The sequence below is a fragment of the Heliconius melpomene genome, chromosome 7 (genome assembly GCF_056956725.1).
Source record: "Heliconius melpomene rosina isolate 202511_hmr_F chromosome 7, ASM5695672v1, whole genome shotgun sequence".
Lineage (NCBI taxonomy): Eukaryota > Metazoa > Arthropoda > Insecta > Lepidoptera > Nymphalidae > Heliconius > Heliconius melpomene.
The window spans coordinates 9,990,684-10,010,784 of record NC_140395.1 but is presented as its reverse complement, the minus strand read 5'-3'; the positions used below and the strand labels follow the sequence as shown (position 1 = coordinate 10,010,784).

Genomic DNA, 20,101 nt, shown 5'->3' with positions numbered 1-20,101 from the left:
TATATTTAAGACTTTCATTTCAGCGCTCTGGTAACGAGGCAAAGCGGCGTTGGCGGCGGCAAAGTTCCACCATTCATCACGCAATGCCTCTCAAATTTAATGGAAAGTGGCCAACGGAAATGTTTTAACACTAGGAGCCTTCTGCTTTCAACGTGAAGCTGAAAAAAAAACAAAATTATATAGAACATACTAAAAAGTTTGTAAGAATTATTCAAACAAAAGACTATTTTGTATCTCCGAATGCGCGCCCATTATTGTGTGATGGTGCGCTTACTCGTTTGTTGAGGCTTGCCAAGCGTCCACAACTCGAATGTGTGAACAGGTTGTTTGGCTTGCCTTATGATTGCTTACAAATTTTATTAACGTTTTCAAGCTCACTTTGCAAACGTCGGTATTTGTGTAATTGTAATTATAATATCTAATGTAATTAAAACATCATTGTTTAACTGTATCGTTTATTTTTGTTTTATAATAACTATTAACGTTTATTTTACTTTATGATGACAATTAGTGTTTGCAAATTTTATAAATGTTTCTAATTATGATAAATATAATCATAAACCTTGACTATTAACAAAAACTAAATATATTAATTCATTCATTATTTTAATAAAAAAATCTATTTAATTGTCTCTCTGTGTTTTTTTATGGATAACTATATTATATGTATTTTTTGTCGTACTTTTTGTAATAAAAATCTTTATTTATATTATACCGATTTTTTTGGTTATAACTTACCGATATATTTATCTGTAGACAATCGTTCATTTTCAGTGTCAAGTTATATTATCTGTAGTTGTTTATGGATTACAAATTTGTCAGTATTTGATTTAAGAAGAAGGATCCGTAGCTTGACATGGACGAAATTGAAAAAGAAAAGATAACAACTTTATCCTCTCAATTATTAGTAACGACAATATGCCATCCTATAGAATATGCGAAAGTGCTTATCCAGCTAGGATTCGAGCCTTTGCCGCCCCGACGCTCTACAACGCTTTTCGGTCGGCCTGCCATGATATTACCTAACGTCTTTCAATACATCAAGTTTATTAAGAAATCAGACGGCTTTTTTGGGTGCTATAATGGTTTATCTGCAAAAGTACTCGGTCTTATCGCTTCGAACCAGCTTACTTCAAGAGTAATCGACGCCTGTGGTATCGACCTCCCTGAAATCAACGACCCTCCGAATATAGTTACTGATGAAGAACCTAAAATTGAAGATTACTATAAGCTAGGTCGTCGTGATATGATTATGCACTCGGCCTCTGTGATAGTCTCATATCCTTTCCACGTAGTGTCGGTAAGAATGATGGCATCATTTATTGGCAAAGAGGAAGATTACAGTTCTCTGCTGGGAGCGATTGTATCTATTTATCGTGATGATGGTATACTTGGTTTCTTCCATGGTATTATACCGAAGCTATTAGGGGATTTAACTTGTGTAGCTGTCACTGGTATATTGGCATACTATGTGAACAAATATTTGGTAAAAACAAAAGACCTGCGATACTACACAGTACCATTGCTCACATTTGTTACTAGTACTTTAACTTATCCACTGGTAGTCGTGTCTACTTGTATGGCAGTAGCGGGCAGCAGCCTGAGGGCCGGCAACCCTCCTCTGATGCCAGCATATCCCTCCTGGCAATCCTGCTGGAGAGACCTTTTAAAGAACAAGCAACATAAACGCGGCTCATCATTAATCTTTAGGTACTATATTGCACCCATTGCAGCTATGCAGTAATCACCTCTACACTAATTACAATTGCATTTATAAATTTGAGTTTATTTGCTAAGTGTTATTCCATAATCACCAAAGTAGGTATTTTGAATTCTTGTAGAGATTGTGAAATGATTACTGTAAATAATTTAGTATAAAAGGTGTATTATGTGGATCCTTTGCTAGATTGTTGAGTAAAGGTGTGGTTATATTTAATAAATATATTTTGTTTCATGTAAGTGTTATTTATTTTAGTGTGTGTTATACAATGAAAGACAAATAATGTTGCAATCACTTTAATTTAGCTAAAGTTTGTGCTTTGATGAAATCATCTACCAAATGTTTTTCTAGCATTCCAATAGCCCTTCTATGAAGGGCAGGAACAGTTTGTGCGCTTCCATTTTCTTGTTCAAATTTCATAAAATCCATCCAAACTTCAATATTATTTTTTCCATGATGCTGAATTAAAGCTTCATAGCATTTTCTAATGTTTTTTACCAAAGGTTTATCTTGATTCATTTCAATTTCAATCATTACTTTATGTACATCTTCTTGTGTTGGTGGTGTTCTAATGAAATCTTCATAAACATGTCTTGCAGCTTTAATGCCATTATGCTCATAAATTTTCTTTAAAAGTTTTGGTTTTAATGATAATAGAATTGCACTTTCACATATTTTAAACTTATTATAACAATTTTTAAACTGAAATATAGAGAAAAAAATATAAAATACTAATATGTAGGTGTAATCTAAACAATAATAAAATATAAGCTTTATAAAGTTAGATAGAATACATACCACAATATTGGATTCTACAATGTCAAGCATAAAATTCCAAAGGGCTATCATATCATCAGATTTCAAATATTTATTAGCTTCTTTTAATATTGATAAAAGTTCATTCTCATTAGATTTAAAATGCTGAAGCTTTTCCTCCCATAGAAATCGATAATGTGGTTTCTTAGCTATAGCTGCATCCAAAATCTAAAACAGTGAAAAATTTAATAATATATTTATCTATACATGATAATCTAAACTTCAAGTACAATAAAATTCAAATCACCTCAAAAGACTGAATAGACTAAAGAGTACAATAGTATAATATTCATTTATCATTGAAATATTTTAATTCAAAACCAATTTAAGGAAACTCATCAACTAACCATAAACATATTCCATTTTTAAAGTGTCACACTTAGGAAATAAAACTACTTTTTTAGAAACAATTTTTTTTTAAGAACAAAAGTCCCGCTTTGTAATTTTTTGTTTCTAAAAAAGTATAACTAATTGGGATATCATACATTTTCCTGTTCTAGTCGAAAATCACAGTGTTGAGCTCTACAACTCAACGAAAATTAAATAATCCGTCAATAATAAACTATAACACTAGGCTTCCTCTGTCTGACTTGACTTATGTGGGATACAGAGTGATACTTTTTTTTAATAAACTGATAACTATTGTAATATGCATAGATTTTAACTTACTACAACAAATTCATCGCTTGATATCTCATCTTCCAGTTTCAACATTCTTATACCAAATGTGTACATTTCATTTGTCAACAATGCATTTTCATGGCCATAATTCCAAGCATGTTTAACAAAACGAATTTTTTGTGAATCATTATAAGATCCACTTAGTCCGAGTAAGCCATGTATGTATTTTGTGCACAGTTTCTCATCAGGGAACTGAAATAGATAACAATATTGAATTTTAAGTCTGTGAAAATATAGCAATATCATTAGTTTTATTATTTTAATTAAATATACTTGAGATTATAATAAAAATTGTGTATAAATATTCAATAGTATGTTTCAAGTTTTTATATCAATTCCTTAACATAACATATCCAAATCTTAAAAGTTGGTTTAATTAAAACCAATACCTGTTGCAAGGCCTCTTCATAAACTCCTATATAATTATTAATGTCTTTAGGGTTTTCCTCATTACTGTCCACAAATTGTTCGATTTCTGTCCAGTGGCAACCCTAAAAAAATATTGAACATTTGAAAAATAGCTCAGAGTATTTAAATTATTATCATATTTTGTAAATAAAAACTTACTTCTAATTCTTTCATTGCAATATAAGGCCAAACATCCCTTTCTGTCCTTTTTTCCCAAATTTCTTCTTTAATAGAGTCTGTGATTGAACTGGCTATTTCATATTTTAGAGAACAATCACACAATTTGAATAAATAAGCTACATCATGCATATTTTTTAAGCCATTTTTCCAAACAACATCTGCTCTTTTTAAATATTTTTCCTATATTAAAAGAAGACAACAACAATTATTGTAATTTCAAGCTATATTAAAAATATATATGTGAGGATAGATGAAAAAGTTATAGCCCCTTTTCTCCAATCTTGTCTGGATAATCGGACTCTATTAATTTATTTTACACAAGTTGCCAATTGCATCTTTATTTGCATGAACTTTATGACCCATGCAACTTCAATTTACCACTTGTTGTCATTAAAACCTGTGGTATATAGGTAAAAAAATATATTTGCTTTCAAGCTTTTCTTTACTTGACTTTCCACCTGAATTTGAGACATTGTATCAAGGTTTGGGGGTGATGCCGAATGTATAAATAATGAATCCCGAATGTCAATCACAATAGCTGTGACTTCACATTGGGTGATATATTGTACCTTCGCCCAGTGCCAGCTGGCCAGAAATACAATAGTTACTACTAATTTCTAAAGTAGCAAAATTAAAATACATAGCAGAATTTTATTATAACTATTCAATTCTAATTTCAAATTCCATTACCTTTAATAATTAAAACACCGGTTTGTTTTTTAGAAGCAATTAATTTCAATTTAAACTTACTCTTTCCTCTTTATCTTCAGTTTTAAAGGCAATCATGAGCTCAATATCAAACAAATCTAAATACAGTAATTCCGATTCAGGGTGTCTATGGATTCCTTTAAGAAGAAAATTTCTAGCATTGTCTAGATTATTTTGCTCCTTGCTCTCCCACTTGCTAGCCATTTGCCACATTTTTGGTTTATCTCCATGAATCTTAAAAAAAATAATATCATTAATTTGTTGAATATATCATAACCAACTATGATACTATGTAAAGGCATCCCACATCAAATATAGCAGGGAAGGCAAAAAAATATATTGTTAAAATACTCCTTTCTATATCTTTTTGATTAATTCAAGGCATTGCATCTTGAAAGGTACTTGGCAGAGCATTATGACACACTTTGTCTAGCCAAGGAGTATAATGTAATACCAATTATTGAGGCTGTTATGGTACAGGGGTTATGGTACAGGGTCTTAATACTAGGTTCCTTGGATAGCTCTAACATATATTATGAAATTCTTCTATATGATATGTTGGTTTTAATAAATACATATGTATATTTCTAATATAGTATTAATATTTATCAAAAAGAAATAAATATTAATGTTTTAGTAGGATTAGAAAAAAATATAAAATTTTATAATATAAAATAATATTAAATAAATATTTATTCCTTATATGTAAAAAATAAAAAACAAGTACCTGTAACATCTGGCCTAATATAGCAGATACAGCATGTTGAAAACCAACACTTTGGCAAAATTTTATATACTCAAAATATATGGTCACATCCTGAAACCTAAATATGAATTGTTTGAATATTTTATTTAATCGCTTAGTTATTGCAAATTCAATATCCCTTTTCTTCTCAGTCAATTTTGCTTGTTTTCGCCGTAATGAAATATCTTCAAGCAGAGCTAATTCGTAAGCTATATATTGAACAAAGTCATCTTTTTCTTTTACCCTACGTTGAATGCGATACTCAAATTCTTTTCTTTTTCTTGAAATATCTCTAAAATCAAACGTTAAAAATTCCATTTAAAATAATTGTAATTATTTTTAAATTTACATACATCAGTAAGTTTTAAAAAAATTAATTACTAACTTGATTTCATCATCATCGTAAAGATTTGTTCGCCGCATTTGCTCTAGTTCATTAATCATACCCTCAATACGTTGATTTACTTGTTCTGCCATCGTGAATTTCTTTTATTTTATTATTTATTGAATAAAAATAACAATTTAAGAAATTTTAACTTTGTAAATACAAAAGTTTTGTACACCATGTGACATTAACATAATATAATTATTAAGGTTATGTTTACATTCAACTTGACAGGAGTTAAAATATATTCCACAGATAAAATATATTCCTTTCTTAAAAAAATAATTTTCAACCTACTGTACAATAGAAACATTTTAACACTTAAGTTAGATTTTCATTCTTATTGTTTCCGACATTAAATATAAAAATATTCTATATTGGAGTATGAAGTAATATATTTCACGATAAATACGAAGTAAGAGTGTTTTTATATTTATTATATGCCTTAAAATACATAAAAGAAGTAATTTCTGTAAAGACTGATTGTGAGGTTAACTGAACCGCCATATGGGATGATAGAAAAAAATGTTAGGGTTACTACTACTTAGATATAAAGTGAACATATGCTTTTTAATTAATATTTTCATTTCTCCGCTCTGCTGTCGAGGCAAGGCGCGGCGTTGTCTTCCACCACGCAACACTCAATGCCTCCAGAATTCATGTATTAGTATCTTTCAATATATAAAAATGTTGTTATTTTAAAAAATAAGAAATAATATAATAGAATAAATAGAAGAATAGAAATAAATAAGTTTTAACTGTATTGTTATAATTCAATGTTCGGGCAGGTAGAAACATTTTTAAAGAACTGTATAGCGCGAAAGTATAACAATTGTATTAAAATATATAAACTCAATTTATTTTCAAGTCATCATCAGACATCTACAACAAACTGCACTGCATACACTATCGCCAGAGATAACATAATATTATTATTTTATGATATCACCTCATTTGAAAAGTAATCTTTATCTAAAATTAAGATATTTATAGACACATAATTTTTTTCTTTAATATGAATTTTTGAAAAATAAAATAAATGTTCTTCAAAAATTGTTTTATTATAAAACTAGATCATATTTACAGTAACATATTTAAAAATAAAAATTATTAATTATATATTAATTATAATTAAATAATTCTAATTCTTTCATAAAAAATACATAGTTATAACTTACAGGTAATAATATTTTAGTAAGGCATAGGGGACTTAGTGTTAAGACACTTCATTCCCCACTAATTGTCCAATATCAGAGATACTGTGTATTGCTGGCGAAACTCAAATCCGCGTTTAGTCAACCAATGCAAAGAAAAGAAAATAATTCGTTCCCAAAAAACTAAACATAATTCAATCATCGTGTATCAAGGGATGGTCGAACGGCTGATATTCATAAATACGATTATATTCATAAATTTATTATTAAAAAAATATTATCTTGCTGTAAATTTAGTGACACCGCCGTCACAGTGCTCAATCATTCCCCTTTCTTTAAAGCAACTTAGCCACGTTTTGGAAAATTGTTTAAAACTTTCCCTTTCTTCATCCGTTCTCGATATCGGTGTTACATTAATCTCGGGAACACATCGTCCAAAGTTGATAGCTGGCAGCCATACTTTAAAATCTGAATCCGGTGAAAATTTAAAAATGTCTTGACATCCTTCTAAGTTTATTTGGGGTATTGGAGGTTGTCTTTGTAATAGTTTCTTTAATGCTATAAAAGTTAGGTTATTTTCTTTTAGTGTGATTGATTGTAAATGTTTAGCTCGGCCGAGGGATCTGAAAATTGATGTTAGATTAAGAATAGTTTTTTTAGAAAATATTTTTTTATTACAAAAGAAGTTAATATTTAATATAAAATTCAGCAAAATAAAGTTATTTTAAAGAAGTTATCCCACTGACATACAATATGATTTAAAATTTTAAACAAAAAATATTGCAGTAGTAAGTATTACATACATAGAATAAAAAAAAAATATAATTAATCTTTACCTAAATATTCTCATAAAATATCCGTCAACAAGTTTACAATTGGACAAGCTAAATTTCCTTATTTTCAATTCCTTAGCTTTATCCATAAAAATCGCCACACACGACACGACATTACCGTCTACACAAACATTGTCTAACTCCAATTCACTAATTATATTAACATTTAAAACCGCCATTAATCGAACCACAAAATCTTGTTTTAAAGCGTTATTACTCATATCCAATACTTCCAGCGTATCAAAATTAACTTGACTTCTATTCGGTTCAAACACAGCATGTTCTGTTATATTACAATTATTTAATTTTAAACTCTTAAACTTAATGTAGAAACTCAGTTTTAATATATATTTAAAACCTTCGTCATTTATTGAATTTCCACATAAATCTATATCTTCCAACGTTTGACATATAGGCCTTGCTGATTTTTCGAACAAGTTGTATAACATTTTAATTCCTTCACTTGTTATATTATTTTTGCTCAAATCCAAAACTGTTAATTGTTTTAATGTACACATACAATCCGTTAAATACTTAATTCCTTCGTTGCCTAGATTATTATTAGATATCATTATAGCAGTTATATGGTTTTGATGTGTTAAGGCTCTGAATAAAGGTCGTATTTGTATTGAGCTTAGTGTTTGAGATCCTAGTGCTAGTCTTTTTGTAGTGTGACATCGTCCTATTGCTTGTTGTATTTCTTCAGATGGCGCTAAAAACGTAAAGATATATTAATATAGTTGTGAGAGCGTATTATTCGATACATTTATCATTAGAACCTTACTAACTCATATTATTTAAATTATCAAAAAATTGGTATCTAACTATAAACACTATGGTTATGGTTATGATTATATCAATCCCTTTACGGGGAATGAATTGTTTTCATTTCTCCCATTTTTATACAACAAAGCACGGCGTTGTGTTCCGCCATTCAAATCTCAATGCTCGAAATCAAGTGAAAAATAGGGGACTAAGAAAAATCTAATTATCTTGTAAGTCAGAATACCAACATTTTCCGTTCCTTGAATAATTAAAAAGAACTAAAAACTCACAAATATCTAACGCATCACAACATTCCAAATATCTTTGTTCCGCTGGCGAGGCTTTGAACGTTGTAACACAAGTATTGAGTTCCGGTGATGACAACACTAAGCTTAGTGGGTCTTCCTCTGAGAGGATCGCGCCGTCCGATGTTAGTAGACTAAAGATCGGTCGAAGACCAGTTATTCTGACAAAAAACATTTTTATGTATTATTTTAGTAATTAGGTATTAATATTCACGTTTTTGTGTCACCCTGTATACCGCATATAGAGGGTAGGAAGAGAGAGAGAAAAAACAAAAATAACCTACTTATAATATCTGGATTTCACTTCCTCAACCAGCCAGCTGATTGTCAATTTATTTATTGTCTCCAACTTCAAGGAAATCAAAAGAATTTTATCTTCAATTTTAACTTTAACAGCCGCCGGTGGCAGTATCTGAGTCTGCATGGCTCTACCATTTTTATTTTGAACTATACTAATCGGCTGTATAACATTCACTGGCTGAACTATACTAGGATTTATATTTTGCAATATATTAAAACCATCGTTGGAATTCGAAAATGAGTTTTCCATTGAGGATTTTCTTGAAAACGATTTCGTCGATCTTTTTTCTCTTGTAAATTCGGTGTCACTACCGCTAATGCTGTCTACAGAATTTTTTCTTTGGAAGCCGGCTCTTAATAAAGTACTCTGTCTTTTCCACCGTCTTCTCATATTATCTCTGGTATCTTTAGTTTTAGAATCATTGAATACCCTAGAAATGTTACGTAAATCGTCAACGTTTTTAGGTTTAATATTTTCGTTTATTTGATATTGATCAGAGTCTGAGCTATTATCGCTCACAACTACATCACTTAAGCGTGATTTCTTTTTAGAGTTGCTATTATTATCTGTTAATGGGTTAATTTTGTTTATATTATCTATGCTCTCTCTTAGGCTGTTTATAGAAGTTTTCTTAGCTATTACAGTCAGAGGATCGCTTAATTTCCTTTTCTTGGTTTTATTCATGATTCCCATATCATCTTCTAACCAGTCGTCATCAACTTCTTCTGGAGCTAATAAAGCTGGTTTTTGCTTGTGTTTTTTCTTTTCACTCTCAGGTGCTTCCATATTTCTATTTCTTATAGCCGACATAGCATTTTTATACTCTTTGACACCTAATATAATACTTTTGTCACATTTGTCATTTTCATCGTCAGAAGAATTAGAGTCAGATGGAAAAGCAGTTTGATTCTTTACGTTTTGCGACAAATCAAATTCTTCGTCACTTTCGTCGTCTATAATGTTTCGTCGTTTGAGTGCAGGTGAATATAATTGTTTTAGTTGACCTGTCATTTTTGAAGTACTTGGCGGTGTCGTGTCTTGTATGGGTTTGACTGGTGTTTTAGATTTAGATCGTCTATCCGGCATATTTTGTATTTTATTGTATATGTGATTGTATAAATATTCTTCGTCTTTAGTTAATATGGTGGCTGTACGCCATTTTTGTAACACTTGTAAGGGAGTTTCACCAAAATCAGTTTTGAGCGACGCAATAGCCCCTTTTTCTAATAATAAATTCACTACTTCTAAATGACCATTACTTGCAGCATCATACAGCGGTGTTATTCCTGAAATATTTTACAAATGTAAGTATTATCCAAAAATACACTATGAACATAAAATTGTTATGTTACATATTAGATGCCACTCAAACACAAGTAAAAAAAATAATAAAAATACAGATAACAAAAAATGTAAAATAAAGAAAGAACAAACAAATTGTTAGCATTACCAGATGGTAATTAACAACTCCTCTATAATGAATATTAGCGCCATTACTGTCTAAAACATTAGAATTTACTTACGACCAATAGAGCTTTGATAAAATATATTTTTTAACTTCACACTGCTGTATATCTCGCACACAGCATGGTAGGCAGAGGAGACCTAGTCTTAATATACTATTTTACATTTTTGGCCAAATTCTAGAAGCATTGCGTGTTAAGTTGCGGAACTCTGCGCCGCGCTTTTGCTTTAAGACCAGTGTCATAAAAAAAAACAAGCTAAGTTTTCCAAATGTAATTACTTATTTCTATTGACATGGCAATAACTTAGTATAATAAATATTATCAACTTTCATATACATAGAAAAAAAAAGTTTATCCTCACCATCACAATTGACACCACCTCTATCATTAATATTAGCGCCACTATTCACTAAAATATTAACGATTTCTGTATGTCCGTGTATACAAGCCTCATGTAGGGGGAGCCAGCCGGCATTGTCTCTAATGTTTAATGGATGACCTTTGGCTATTAAACGTTCAACGAGTAATTTATTTCCTGATATACATGCCTGGAAATGAACAAACCATAAAATGTTACTTAATATTCTTTTTAGCTATACTTATAGTCCTCATATAAAAGGGTAGAGAGAACCAAGGAACATAGTGTGAAATATAAAAAGTAGTGTGAAAATCGGACACTAATTACAATTGACACACATTATTATGATACGTACAACATGTAATTGTGTTTCTCCTTTCATATTCTTCTTAATGGTGTAACCCTTGCCTCGTCTTCGTGTTTCACGTTGTTTACTTATATCTTCTTCATTTGTGTCCGATAGATCTAAAACAATAATGAAATACTTTAAGCAAGGTTTTTTATTAAAAAAAATGGAAGCACTGTAGTGGAACTCAAGGAAATGAAAACTGTTTAGTTGTGATTGTGCACCTGACCAGGATTTTAAACACACAACTATCGTTAACCAACGATTTATTTTTTATTTTACGGATTTCTTTTATTTACACAATTATCTATACATTATAATTTGAAATACATTAAATTAAAGGCACTCATGACACAGTAAGTACAATGTCTGACTGTGAATACAACCTTCCTGGTTCTTCTCGCTTTATCCGGTAAAAAAACCAAGGCGTGAGTACTGTCACTTAACACACGAGCTCTATATAGTTTTTCATCATCACCTATCGCCGTCCACTGCCGAACGTAGGGCCTCCCTCATGAAGCGCCAACCAGCCTGGTAATATAGTCTATATAGTTTACTAAATAAATAACATACCAGTCAAATCATCAAGACATATATCATCACCGATTCTTATATCATCATCGCCGCCGGCAGAACTTTGTTCATCTTCAGAATGTTCTAGATTGTCGAAATCGTCGTAACCCAGAACTTTTAATTCACGTTTGGTATCCTCCATTTTGTCATTTTCATTTAATTCCTCTTGATATTTTAGTAGATTTTTTAATATTCGAATTTCATATTTCTTTTTATTCCATTCTTTGGCCTGCGTAATAGTAAAATGTTGATTATAAGTATTTTAAACAGTGCTTTAATATGACGTCAGTGTTTGTCAAACCAGTAATAACTGAGAAAGGAACAATCAACCAAATAAACTGTTCAGTTTTACAATATTATAGTATACTTATATATACTTTATATTTAATATTTTATTTATTGAAGTTTTTATTTCCATTTTTCGGCTTTGGTGTCGAGGCAAATCGCGGCGTTGAGTTCTGCCAGTCAACACGCAATGTCTCCAAAGTTCGGCAAAATGTGGGGAACGGAGTGTCTTAACACTAGGTTCCCTCTGCCTACCCTGCTGGATGAGGAATACAGCGTGAAGGTAATTTTTAATATTTTCTTTACTTACTGCAATTCTGGCGTCATGGCAAGCTTTTTCAATTTGGTCGTAGGGTTTTTTAGCTAAAAATAATACTTCTGCTATATTATAAAGTGTTGTATAAGCTTCCTTTGGAACATCCTTTATAAGCTCATACTCTTTGTAGTAATAAACTAAAGCTTCACTGTATGAGCCCATGTCTTTATATGTTTGATATAGACTGGAAGAAATAAATTAAACTAAATTGATTAAATTGTAATAAAAGTTTACTTTACACTTTACAGAGCTTAGGTTTTTTTTCTTTAATAAATAAAATATATTCATATATTTCCTTCATGGAAAATATTTTTTTTCTTACTATATTTTCTATCCCATTTATAGAAAACCATTAAAAAAAATCTAAAGACACACACACAAAGTTTAAAAACGTAAAAAAATTGACATAAGCTGTTACATTCAATTAATGTCATCTGAAAATGTTATACAATTCATTTTAAAATCATTCTCACTTTCACATTTTAATTGATACAAAATAGAATGGGACCATAAAAATAGGTCAGGTTTTTTCAAATCGGAGCAAAAAAAATTAAACAAGAATGTACGAAGAAATGAAATTGAGCCCACAACTATCACATACAGTTTGCCTCACTGGATCATTCCACAATATAAAACATATTTGTACTCACCTAACATAAATAGGTATCAATGTCTTCCCACAATCACCAGCTATTTCTGCATGTTCAAGCATTTTTAAATAATTTTCAACTGCACTGGAATAACTTTTTAAATGACAAGCCCCGTCTCCTAATTTCTCATATAACTTCTTAAATGTAGTATGGTCTGAAGGATCAGTTGATATGAGTAAGTCCTCTGTGTAACATATTGCTGCAACTAAATTATAGATAGATAAAACTCTTTCATATATATATCCCTCCTATCATATTGGGGAAACAGGGTGAAGCTAAAAATAATGACACATTTGTACTCACCAACTTTAAGATTTGACTCAATATTTTCCCTCTCTTCTTCCTCAGGTGTTTTTAATTTCCAAGCCTTTAATAACACTTGCTTAGCACTCTGATAATCTGACATTTTACATAATATATCTGCTTTTGATGCCAGAGTCTCACATGATTTTAATATCTATAGTTATAATTTTTATATTAATAATTTTTTCTTTGAAAGTAAACAATGAAAATATTCAAGCTCATTAGTTACTATGGTTAATTAAAAAAATTGTGGTTAACATTTTGAAACAAAAACAGTTTAAAAATACCCATATAGAATGTAGTTGTAATGTAGTAATATTATAAAGTACAGCACTGAGTTCCACTATTCAACATTGTCTTTAAATTGGGCAGATTATGGAGAATGGTATGTCTTGGTATTAGTTACTTTTGATTACATTTACACATTATAAATAATAATAAATACCTTATCTTCTAGTCTGCTAGCAACTTCTAAGGCTTTATTCAAACAACTCAGAGCTTTCGCAAAATCCTTTCTTTTATTACAATGCAATAGAGCTTCTGTAGTATAGCAATTATGAAGTATTTCATATAAATCATGATTTCCACATATAGTTATTGCCTTGTGAATACAATCTATAGCTTTGTCTAAAAACCCTAAGTGTTCTTGCACTACACCAATATTGAGTAAAAGACGTGCTCTCATATCCATTAGTTCTGTCTTATTTATCTTACCATTTAATCTAAAAATAATATAAGACACCATTGTAATGATATTATAAGATGTTTATAATTGTTACAAAAAAATTATGAAATCTTACTTTTCACAAAGAACAAGACTTTTCATAAATGCCTTTTCTGCAGCGTTCAATGAAGGTATAGCTTCCCTCTCATCTGATGAACTTTGGCCTTGACATAAATATATCCTACCCAAGGTTGCCAGAGCTCTCTGTTCTTCTACTAAGTTATTAAGTTCTTTTGCAACAGCTATAATAATAATTGCAAATAAGTAATTAAATAATGTTTACTGTCACTGCTTATAAATAAAAATAATTATAAAATTTCGTGCAAATTAATATTTTATTCATGACTATCCAAGGAACCAGTAAAATAATTGGATTATAATTTTTACAAGTGACAATTTACAAAATATAATTTACCTAAGTGACGCTCTTCATATTTTAGAGCCTTATCAAATTCTGCCAAAAGCATATACATTTCGCCTATCATCCTGTTACATGTTCCCCATTCCAAGCGAAGACCGAGCTCCTTACAAACAGCAGCCTCATTTTTGTATTCATCAAGAGCATCACTATAACGTGTTTGCTTATAATAATAAGTAGCTAAATCGTTAAAAGCTTCGATCAAAGCTCGTTTATTGCTACCATTTAACGCTTTTTTCTTCTTACGAATAAGTTCTGAAATAAATTGAAAAAAATAACAATTAAAAACAATTTTGACGTACTTTAGGAAAAGTTATCAAGAGAAAATATTTTACTTTCTTCCTCCATGACTGAAAAATTTGCTATTATCTCATTTTACACACTTATATAAATAAACAATGTGATATTTTCTCATCAAATATAATAATAGTTTCTATTTAGTAATTAACGAAACAAGCGCGTTTATTGACACAAGTTGAAAATATCACTGACATTGACAGATTACCAAATACTTTTGGCATAAACTTGGCGCCAGCTGTTTTTTCACAGAGTATATAATTACGATAGTGTAAATGGATTGGCAATTAATTAACGTGTATCATTTTATATTATTTAAATCAATATACAATTAGATAAAATGATAGTCAAATATAAAATACCTCAGTATTGAACTGATTTTAAATACGAATATGGTACATATTTTCGACATTTCTCCATTAGCTTTTTTTGTCTGTTATTTTGATACACTATGAAGTTGGGCGACGCAAGTTTTATCGTGTTGTAAATGTTGTGCTTTGAATATTTTTGAATTAAAATAATAAAAATGGATGCCTGAAGTCATCTTACTTATTGTTATATGTAAAGAGTTTGAGTTCTTTATATTTTTATATGGTGTTATAGTCACCGTTTGATGAAACTGCGCTGTGAAGATTTTTTTGAGACCGTGAGTTTTGTTTATTATTTTTTTAGTAAGATGAATGAAAAATTCTATTATATAAAGGAAATCTTAAGAACTTGCTAAGCTTTACTTATTTCCAATCAAAATTTTGTATAGTCTCTATATATTCATCTTTTATTTTTTCCTTAATTTAATTCAAAATTGCTATTCATTAAGATTGGATTATTTTTATACTTTAAAATTTTTATTTAAATTGATGTTATTTACAGATTATAGTGCATACCAAATAAATTTACTATTAATGTATTGTTCATGCCACATATTACACTTTTATATAAACCACTAATTAAGGTCAGCATGGACACTAAACAACAAGAAAATATTGAACGCAGTTCACTTAAAATTTATAATATTAGAAATGAATTAAAATTCTAAATGTGGTGTTGAGTTCTGCCACTCAATGCGCAACGCCTTCAGAATTCGGTGGAAAGTGAGGGATGGAGCATTAAGACTAGGGAAGACAGAGGGAACTCTGCCTATCCTGCTGTGTGTGGACATTGAACATTACGATAATGCCTGTTTGGTAGAACAGTTGTAATGAAATCACTTTATTGAAAGTTAAAAAATGTCTTCAAATATTTTATATCTGCTCAATTAATTAAGAGTTATCTTCACACCTTGTCCTTAGGGAAGTAGCCAGAAAGAATGGTGTGCCAAACATTATGGCCTTTACAAATATCTTTCACCTCATCCACCCTCATCAACTTTTTCACACATGCTCAATGCATTTTCCAAATGTTTATTACTTGAATCCTATACTTGACTCTTACGACTATGTTCTTGAAGGTTAACCGTGCCTTTCTCACCACTTACTCTTAATCCATAAATCCTTTTTTTCTATTTTCTCAACATGTCCAAACTCCTGAGCATGTTTTTCTTTATTCTTTCTGTCATTCTGTGCATGTATCCAATGCGGATGCAGTCAGCTAACCTGATTCCACATCTACAGAGATTAAAAGGTAGCTTTTACACATATTTATTTATTTAGTATTTATTATCTAAATTTTTATTTATTATGTGTATTGTTGATGCTAATTCTTCTAATATTAAACAGATTGAAATGTTAGAAAACTAGAAAAAAAATTGAGCCATCGATGTATATGAACACATAAGAAAAGGTTACAGACTTAAGAGTACAAATAGTGTCTGTTACTTGAAACTTTTTTTACTAAAAATCTATACTTTTGTTAATTATTTTCCCACAATATTGCTAAAACAAATATAATTTACACCTTATTAAAGTAGTTAATAGCGATATGTTCATATTATAACCTTGTTTTCAAGGAATTGTGTTTCCAGCGACGTCCTGGCGCCGTCCAAGGCGTCATATTGACCCTTCCGATTTAGAATTGATATCACTTGGACATCAGTACCACGAATTTGAGTAAACAAAGATTCAACACTTTGATAGATCATGATTTGAATATTTAAATAGACCGAATTTCAAATATCACGACAGGATTCTTAGTAGATAAATTGTTTATAAAATAAAATTACGTTATAATATGGAAGCAACATCAGCATTATTCGAACATAATTAGAAATGTTATTATTACCTTTAATTTTAAAAAAATAGTCTTTATAAGTACTCTCATAATACTATTTCAAATATATAGAAAAAATGATCTGGAGTGAGGGTCTTTTATGATGTACAAAGGCTCGCTATTGTTAGAATATATCAATTTCAACGAAGCAGGTTTTATGATATTATCGAAGCAGAAAATATTTTTCCTACGAAACACGTGTACATGGAAGGAAACCTGTACAGCAGAAATGGAAAATCCTCGCGTACAAATATATTCTCGAATCGGAAGCGACGGCTTCAGGCTAACTTGATACGTGATCGTCGAAGCAAACCGTTCACCTAACAAATGCGAAAATGGCCGACGAACCGGCAAAAGTGGGGCAAGAAAGCATGTTTCAAACATTTTTATTCACACATTGTAAATTTTAGATATCACAATTATCCAAATTTCTTAAGACCATCGAACCGCAGTCGAAAAGCATCTGCTTGCACACGCGATAGTTGTAGGTTCAACTTCACCTCGGGGTTATTACATATTTAAAATATCCTCCTTATTCTAATTAGATTTTAGTGAAGTGATGAATCACTAAGTTTCTTAGCCTACATGGCTGAGTTTTTAATATAACAAAAGAAAAAAATCCTTGAATTACAACTGCGTAAAAAATTCGTTTATAATTATAATGATTACCGTAATATTAATGCTAGGTCCACACAATCTATTACGTCAGCTAATTATGTTCTAATCAGTTAAGCCGCTTAATCTATACAAGGATTATCGGTTCGCAAAATATTTCTTATCAAATATTAAATGTTAATAACATTTCAATATGTAAAACTGAAATTAAAAAAATAAATAAATCAACTTCACGCTGTATCCCACACACAAGCAGAGGCAACCTAATGTTAAGACACTCCGTTCCCCACTTTTCGACACCAGAGCGAAGAAATGGAAATATATACATAAATAAATATTTCACTTCCCCGAGTGGGGATCGAACCCATAACCGTCGCGTTACTGTCCCACCCTTGTGCCGCTGCGCCACGACTGCCTGATGAAAGAATGAGATGAAATATTTATTTAAATTCATATTTCCATTTCTTCGATCTTGTGTCGAGGCATAGCGCGGCGTTGAGTTGTGCCACTCAACACGCATTGCCTACAGAATTCGGCAGTAAGTGGGGAACGGAGTGTTTTAACACTAGGTTCCCTGTGCCTACCCTGCTGTGTGCGAGATACAGCGCGAAGCTGATTTTTTTTGTTGATATTTCATCTCCTCGTGGGAATCGAACCCACAACCAGTCGATTTACGATGGCCCCTGCGTCACGATTGGCCTCTATTATCAATGAATAAATAGAAGTTGCTCTGCGAAGAGTGGAGTAGCAGAAATAAATTGCCAGGAATTGTGTTGGTAAACAAGAGATATCCCAACAATAGACGAGTGGTCGACCATTGAATCACGCATCGGAGTTTAAACGGTGCATTCGTGGAACAGTGTGCATTCGGTTACACGAAGAGGTGTCTGAACGGTACCTACCGCGATTCCGGTTATAATTAAAGCGGAATGATTCAGCGAACTCGACTCATGTAAATTTGATTAAAATTCACATTACGTCTAATATGGCCATGGAAAACATATATTTTGTTCGTCGTAGATTTATTTCGATGTGGTTAAAGTTTTTTTATTTTTAAGATAATATTTGTTAAGTGTTAAGTATAAATAAGTATCAATTAGGTTAAGTATAAATTTCTATTTATATATTTTTATACATTGAAGATCCAAATTTAGAAATAACAAAAATATTTCTATCTAGAGCACGTTAAACTACCTGGACAGCCAAGCATGATATAGCTCTTTGAATCTTCCCATTCATTCACTTAGTGTGGAGAATCCAAAAATATCATAACAGTGCAATGGCCGGGACTCGAACGGTTTTATTATAGACCTTATCTATTATGCATTTAGTAGGGCCAATCGCAGGCGGAGACCGTAAACGAAAATCGTTACTGATCTGAAAGTAGAACAGGAGGAACGGGGTCGTCGACGAAATTAAACCACATCACACGCTATGCAAAAAGGCTTACCACGCTTCCCCCAATGGTGGAAGCCTTTGCTTAACTTAGAAATACAGATGAGAGCGTACTTAATTTGTAAATAAATTGAATGATAGGAACCACAAAGTCAAAGTTTTTGATTATTCCGCTGATGCTTAATAATGAATACCCACGATGAATCAAGATCTCAAAAATTCACTCAACACGCAATGCCTCGAGAATTTGGCGGAAAGTGTTTTAACACTAGGTTCCATGGTCCCCCTGCTTAACCTTCTATGTGAGGGATATAGTTTGAATCTAAAATATAAAGAAAAATGCTCATCACACTTAACAACTTTCTTTTTATAGTTACGTCAGGCTGTCATGGTTCTACATCAAAATTAAATATAATAAATATTCATGATATATCTTCAAAATTAATACTTTCCATAAAATACGTTCAATTAAAGTACGTCCAATTACGACAATTTCTATTCTTTATGCACGTTAAATTTTGAATAGCTTAAATAAATAGCTTCTAAGTAGCTCTACGAAAAATAAAGTTTTTAAAATTTCTCTTTTTCGACTGCAAAAAAAAAAACAATTAATTTCACGTTAATATTTCAACTTTACCACCTTCAATTAGTGGGTCATAAAGTAAAATACCAATGAGTCACGGGTTGCCGTGGCTAGATTCGTTCAACGCCACAAATTATTACTTGTATGGTAAGTCGGCCCACGCCTCATGCGTTGGCGGTATAAGTATAGATGAGTGGTTTTTATTTATTTTTTCTCTTTTTTTCTCTCGGGAGCACTTTTTTACTGTTTATTTCTATATTTATAACATTTTTATAAAATGTCAAGTAATTTAGAACAGATATGAGCATTTTTTTCCTAGCTTCACATTAGCTAGTATTCCGCACGTAGCAGGGTAGACAGAGCGAATTTGGAAGCTTAGTATTAAAACACTCCGTTCTGGATCCGTTCCGGAAGTGTCATAATCACTTCCGTACTCCATTTTTTTTTCTTTCATTTAGTATTTTTAGTCTTTCGGACAAATCATGATTTTTTGTATAATTTATGTTTATTATCCAATTTATAAAGAATTAGACAAGGTGATTAGTGTCGTTCTAAAAATAAGAAGA

The 20,101-nt window shown here is 31.0% G+C and overlaps 4 protein-coding genes across 5 annotated transcripts in view; 2 read left to right on the top strand and 2 right to left on the bottom strand.

Annotated features, from left to right (window-relative positions):
- Positions 1–856: 856 nt before the first annotated feature.
- Positions 857–1,954, top strand: LOC146537808 (mitochondrial carrier homolog 2-like). Its single transcript, XM_085188716.1, has one exon. The coding sequence runs from the start codon at positions 857–859 to the stop codon at positions 1,742–1,744; it is 888 nt and encodes a 295-aa protein (XP_085044842.1). The 3' UTR covers positions 1,745–1,954.
- Positions 1,955–2,000: 46 nt separating this feature from the next.
- LOC146537807 (U3 small nucleolar RNA-associated protein 6 homolog) lies at positions 2,001–5,881 on the bottom strand. Its single transcript, XM_085188715.1, has 8 exons — positions 5,644–5,881; positions 5,241–5,550; positions 4,556–4,747; positions 3,785–3,985; positions 3,607–3,708; positions 3,206–3,409; positions 2,519–2,704; positions 2,001–2,422 (listed from the first exon to the last, which is right to left on the bottom strand). Exons 1-8 carry the CDS (start codon positions 5,733–5,735, stop codon positions 2,012–2,014), a joined length of 1,698 nt encoding a protein of 565 aa, XP_085044841.1. The 5' UTR covers positions 5,736–5,881; the 3' UTR covers positions 2,001–2,011.
- Positions 5,882–6,754: 873 nt separating this feature from the next.
- Positions 6,755–14,931, bottom strand: LOC146537806 (tonsoku-like protein). The gene is made up of 14 exons (XM_085188714.1): positions 14,776–14,931; positions 14,438–14,695; positions 14,099–14,264; positions 13,744–14,020; positions 13,299–13,452; positions 12,996–13,200; positions 12,340–12,529; positions 11,745–11,973; positions 11,181–11,290; positions 10,829–11,015; positions 8,985–10,287; positions 8,686–8,861; positions 7,634–8,342; positions 6,755–7,420 (listed from the first exon to the last, which is right to left on the bottom strand). Exons 1-14 carry the CDS (start codon positions 14,786–14,788, stop codon positions 7,075–7,077), a joined length of 4,323 nt encoding a protein of 1,440 aa, XP_085044840.1. The 5' UTR covers positions 14,789–14,931; the 3' UTR covers positions 6,755–7,074.
- A 230-nt stretch (positions 14,932–15,161) lies between these two features.
- The window catches only part of Src64B (Tyrosine-protein kinase Src64B), a 61,132-nt gene continuing 56,192 nt past the window's right edge, over positions 15,162–20,101 (top strand). Inside the window, exon 1 of one of the 2 annotated variants that reach the window (XM_085188709.1) lies at positions 15,162–15,383. The gene's annotated coding sequence lies outside the window, so the exon portion shown is untranslated. The remainder of the gene's footprint in view (positions 15,384–20,101) is intronic. The other variant, XM_085188711.1, reaches the window with a different exon arrangement.

Bases quoted from the DNA above. Each gene is read 5' to 3' on its own strand.
- LOC146537806 (XM_085188714.1), bottom strand. The intron at 13,453-13,743 runs GTATTTATTATT...TTATAACTATAG, and splicing joins CTAGCAGACTAGAAGATAAG to ATATTAAAATCATGTGAGAC. The intron at 12,530-12,995 runs GTGAGTACAAAT...TATTTCTTCCAG, and splicing joins TTGATACCTATTTATGTTAG to TCTATATCAAACATATAAAG.
- LOC146537807 (XM_085188715.1), bottom strand. From the start codon at position 5,735: ATGGCAGAACAAGTAAATCAACGTATTGAGGGTATGATTAATGAACTA. The intron at 3,709-3,784 runs GTAAGTTTTTAT...ATATTTTTTTAG, and splicing joins TTGCAATGAAAGAATTAGAA to GGTTGCCACTGGACAGAAAT. The intron at 2,423-2,518 runs GTATGTATTCTA...TCTATATTTCAG, and splicing joins TTGTAGAATCCAATATTGTG to TTTAAAAATTGTTATAATAA.
- LOC146537808 (XM_085188716.1), top strand. From the start codon at position 857: ATGGACGAAATTGAAAAAGAAAAGATAACAACTTTATCCTCTCAATTA.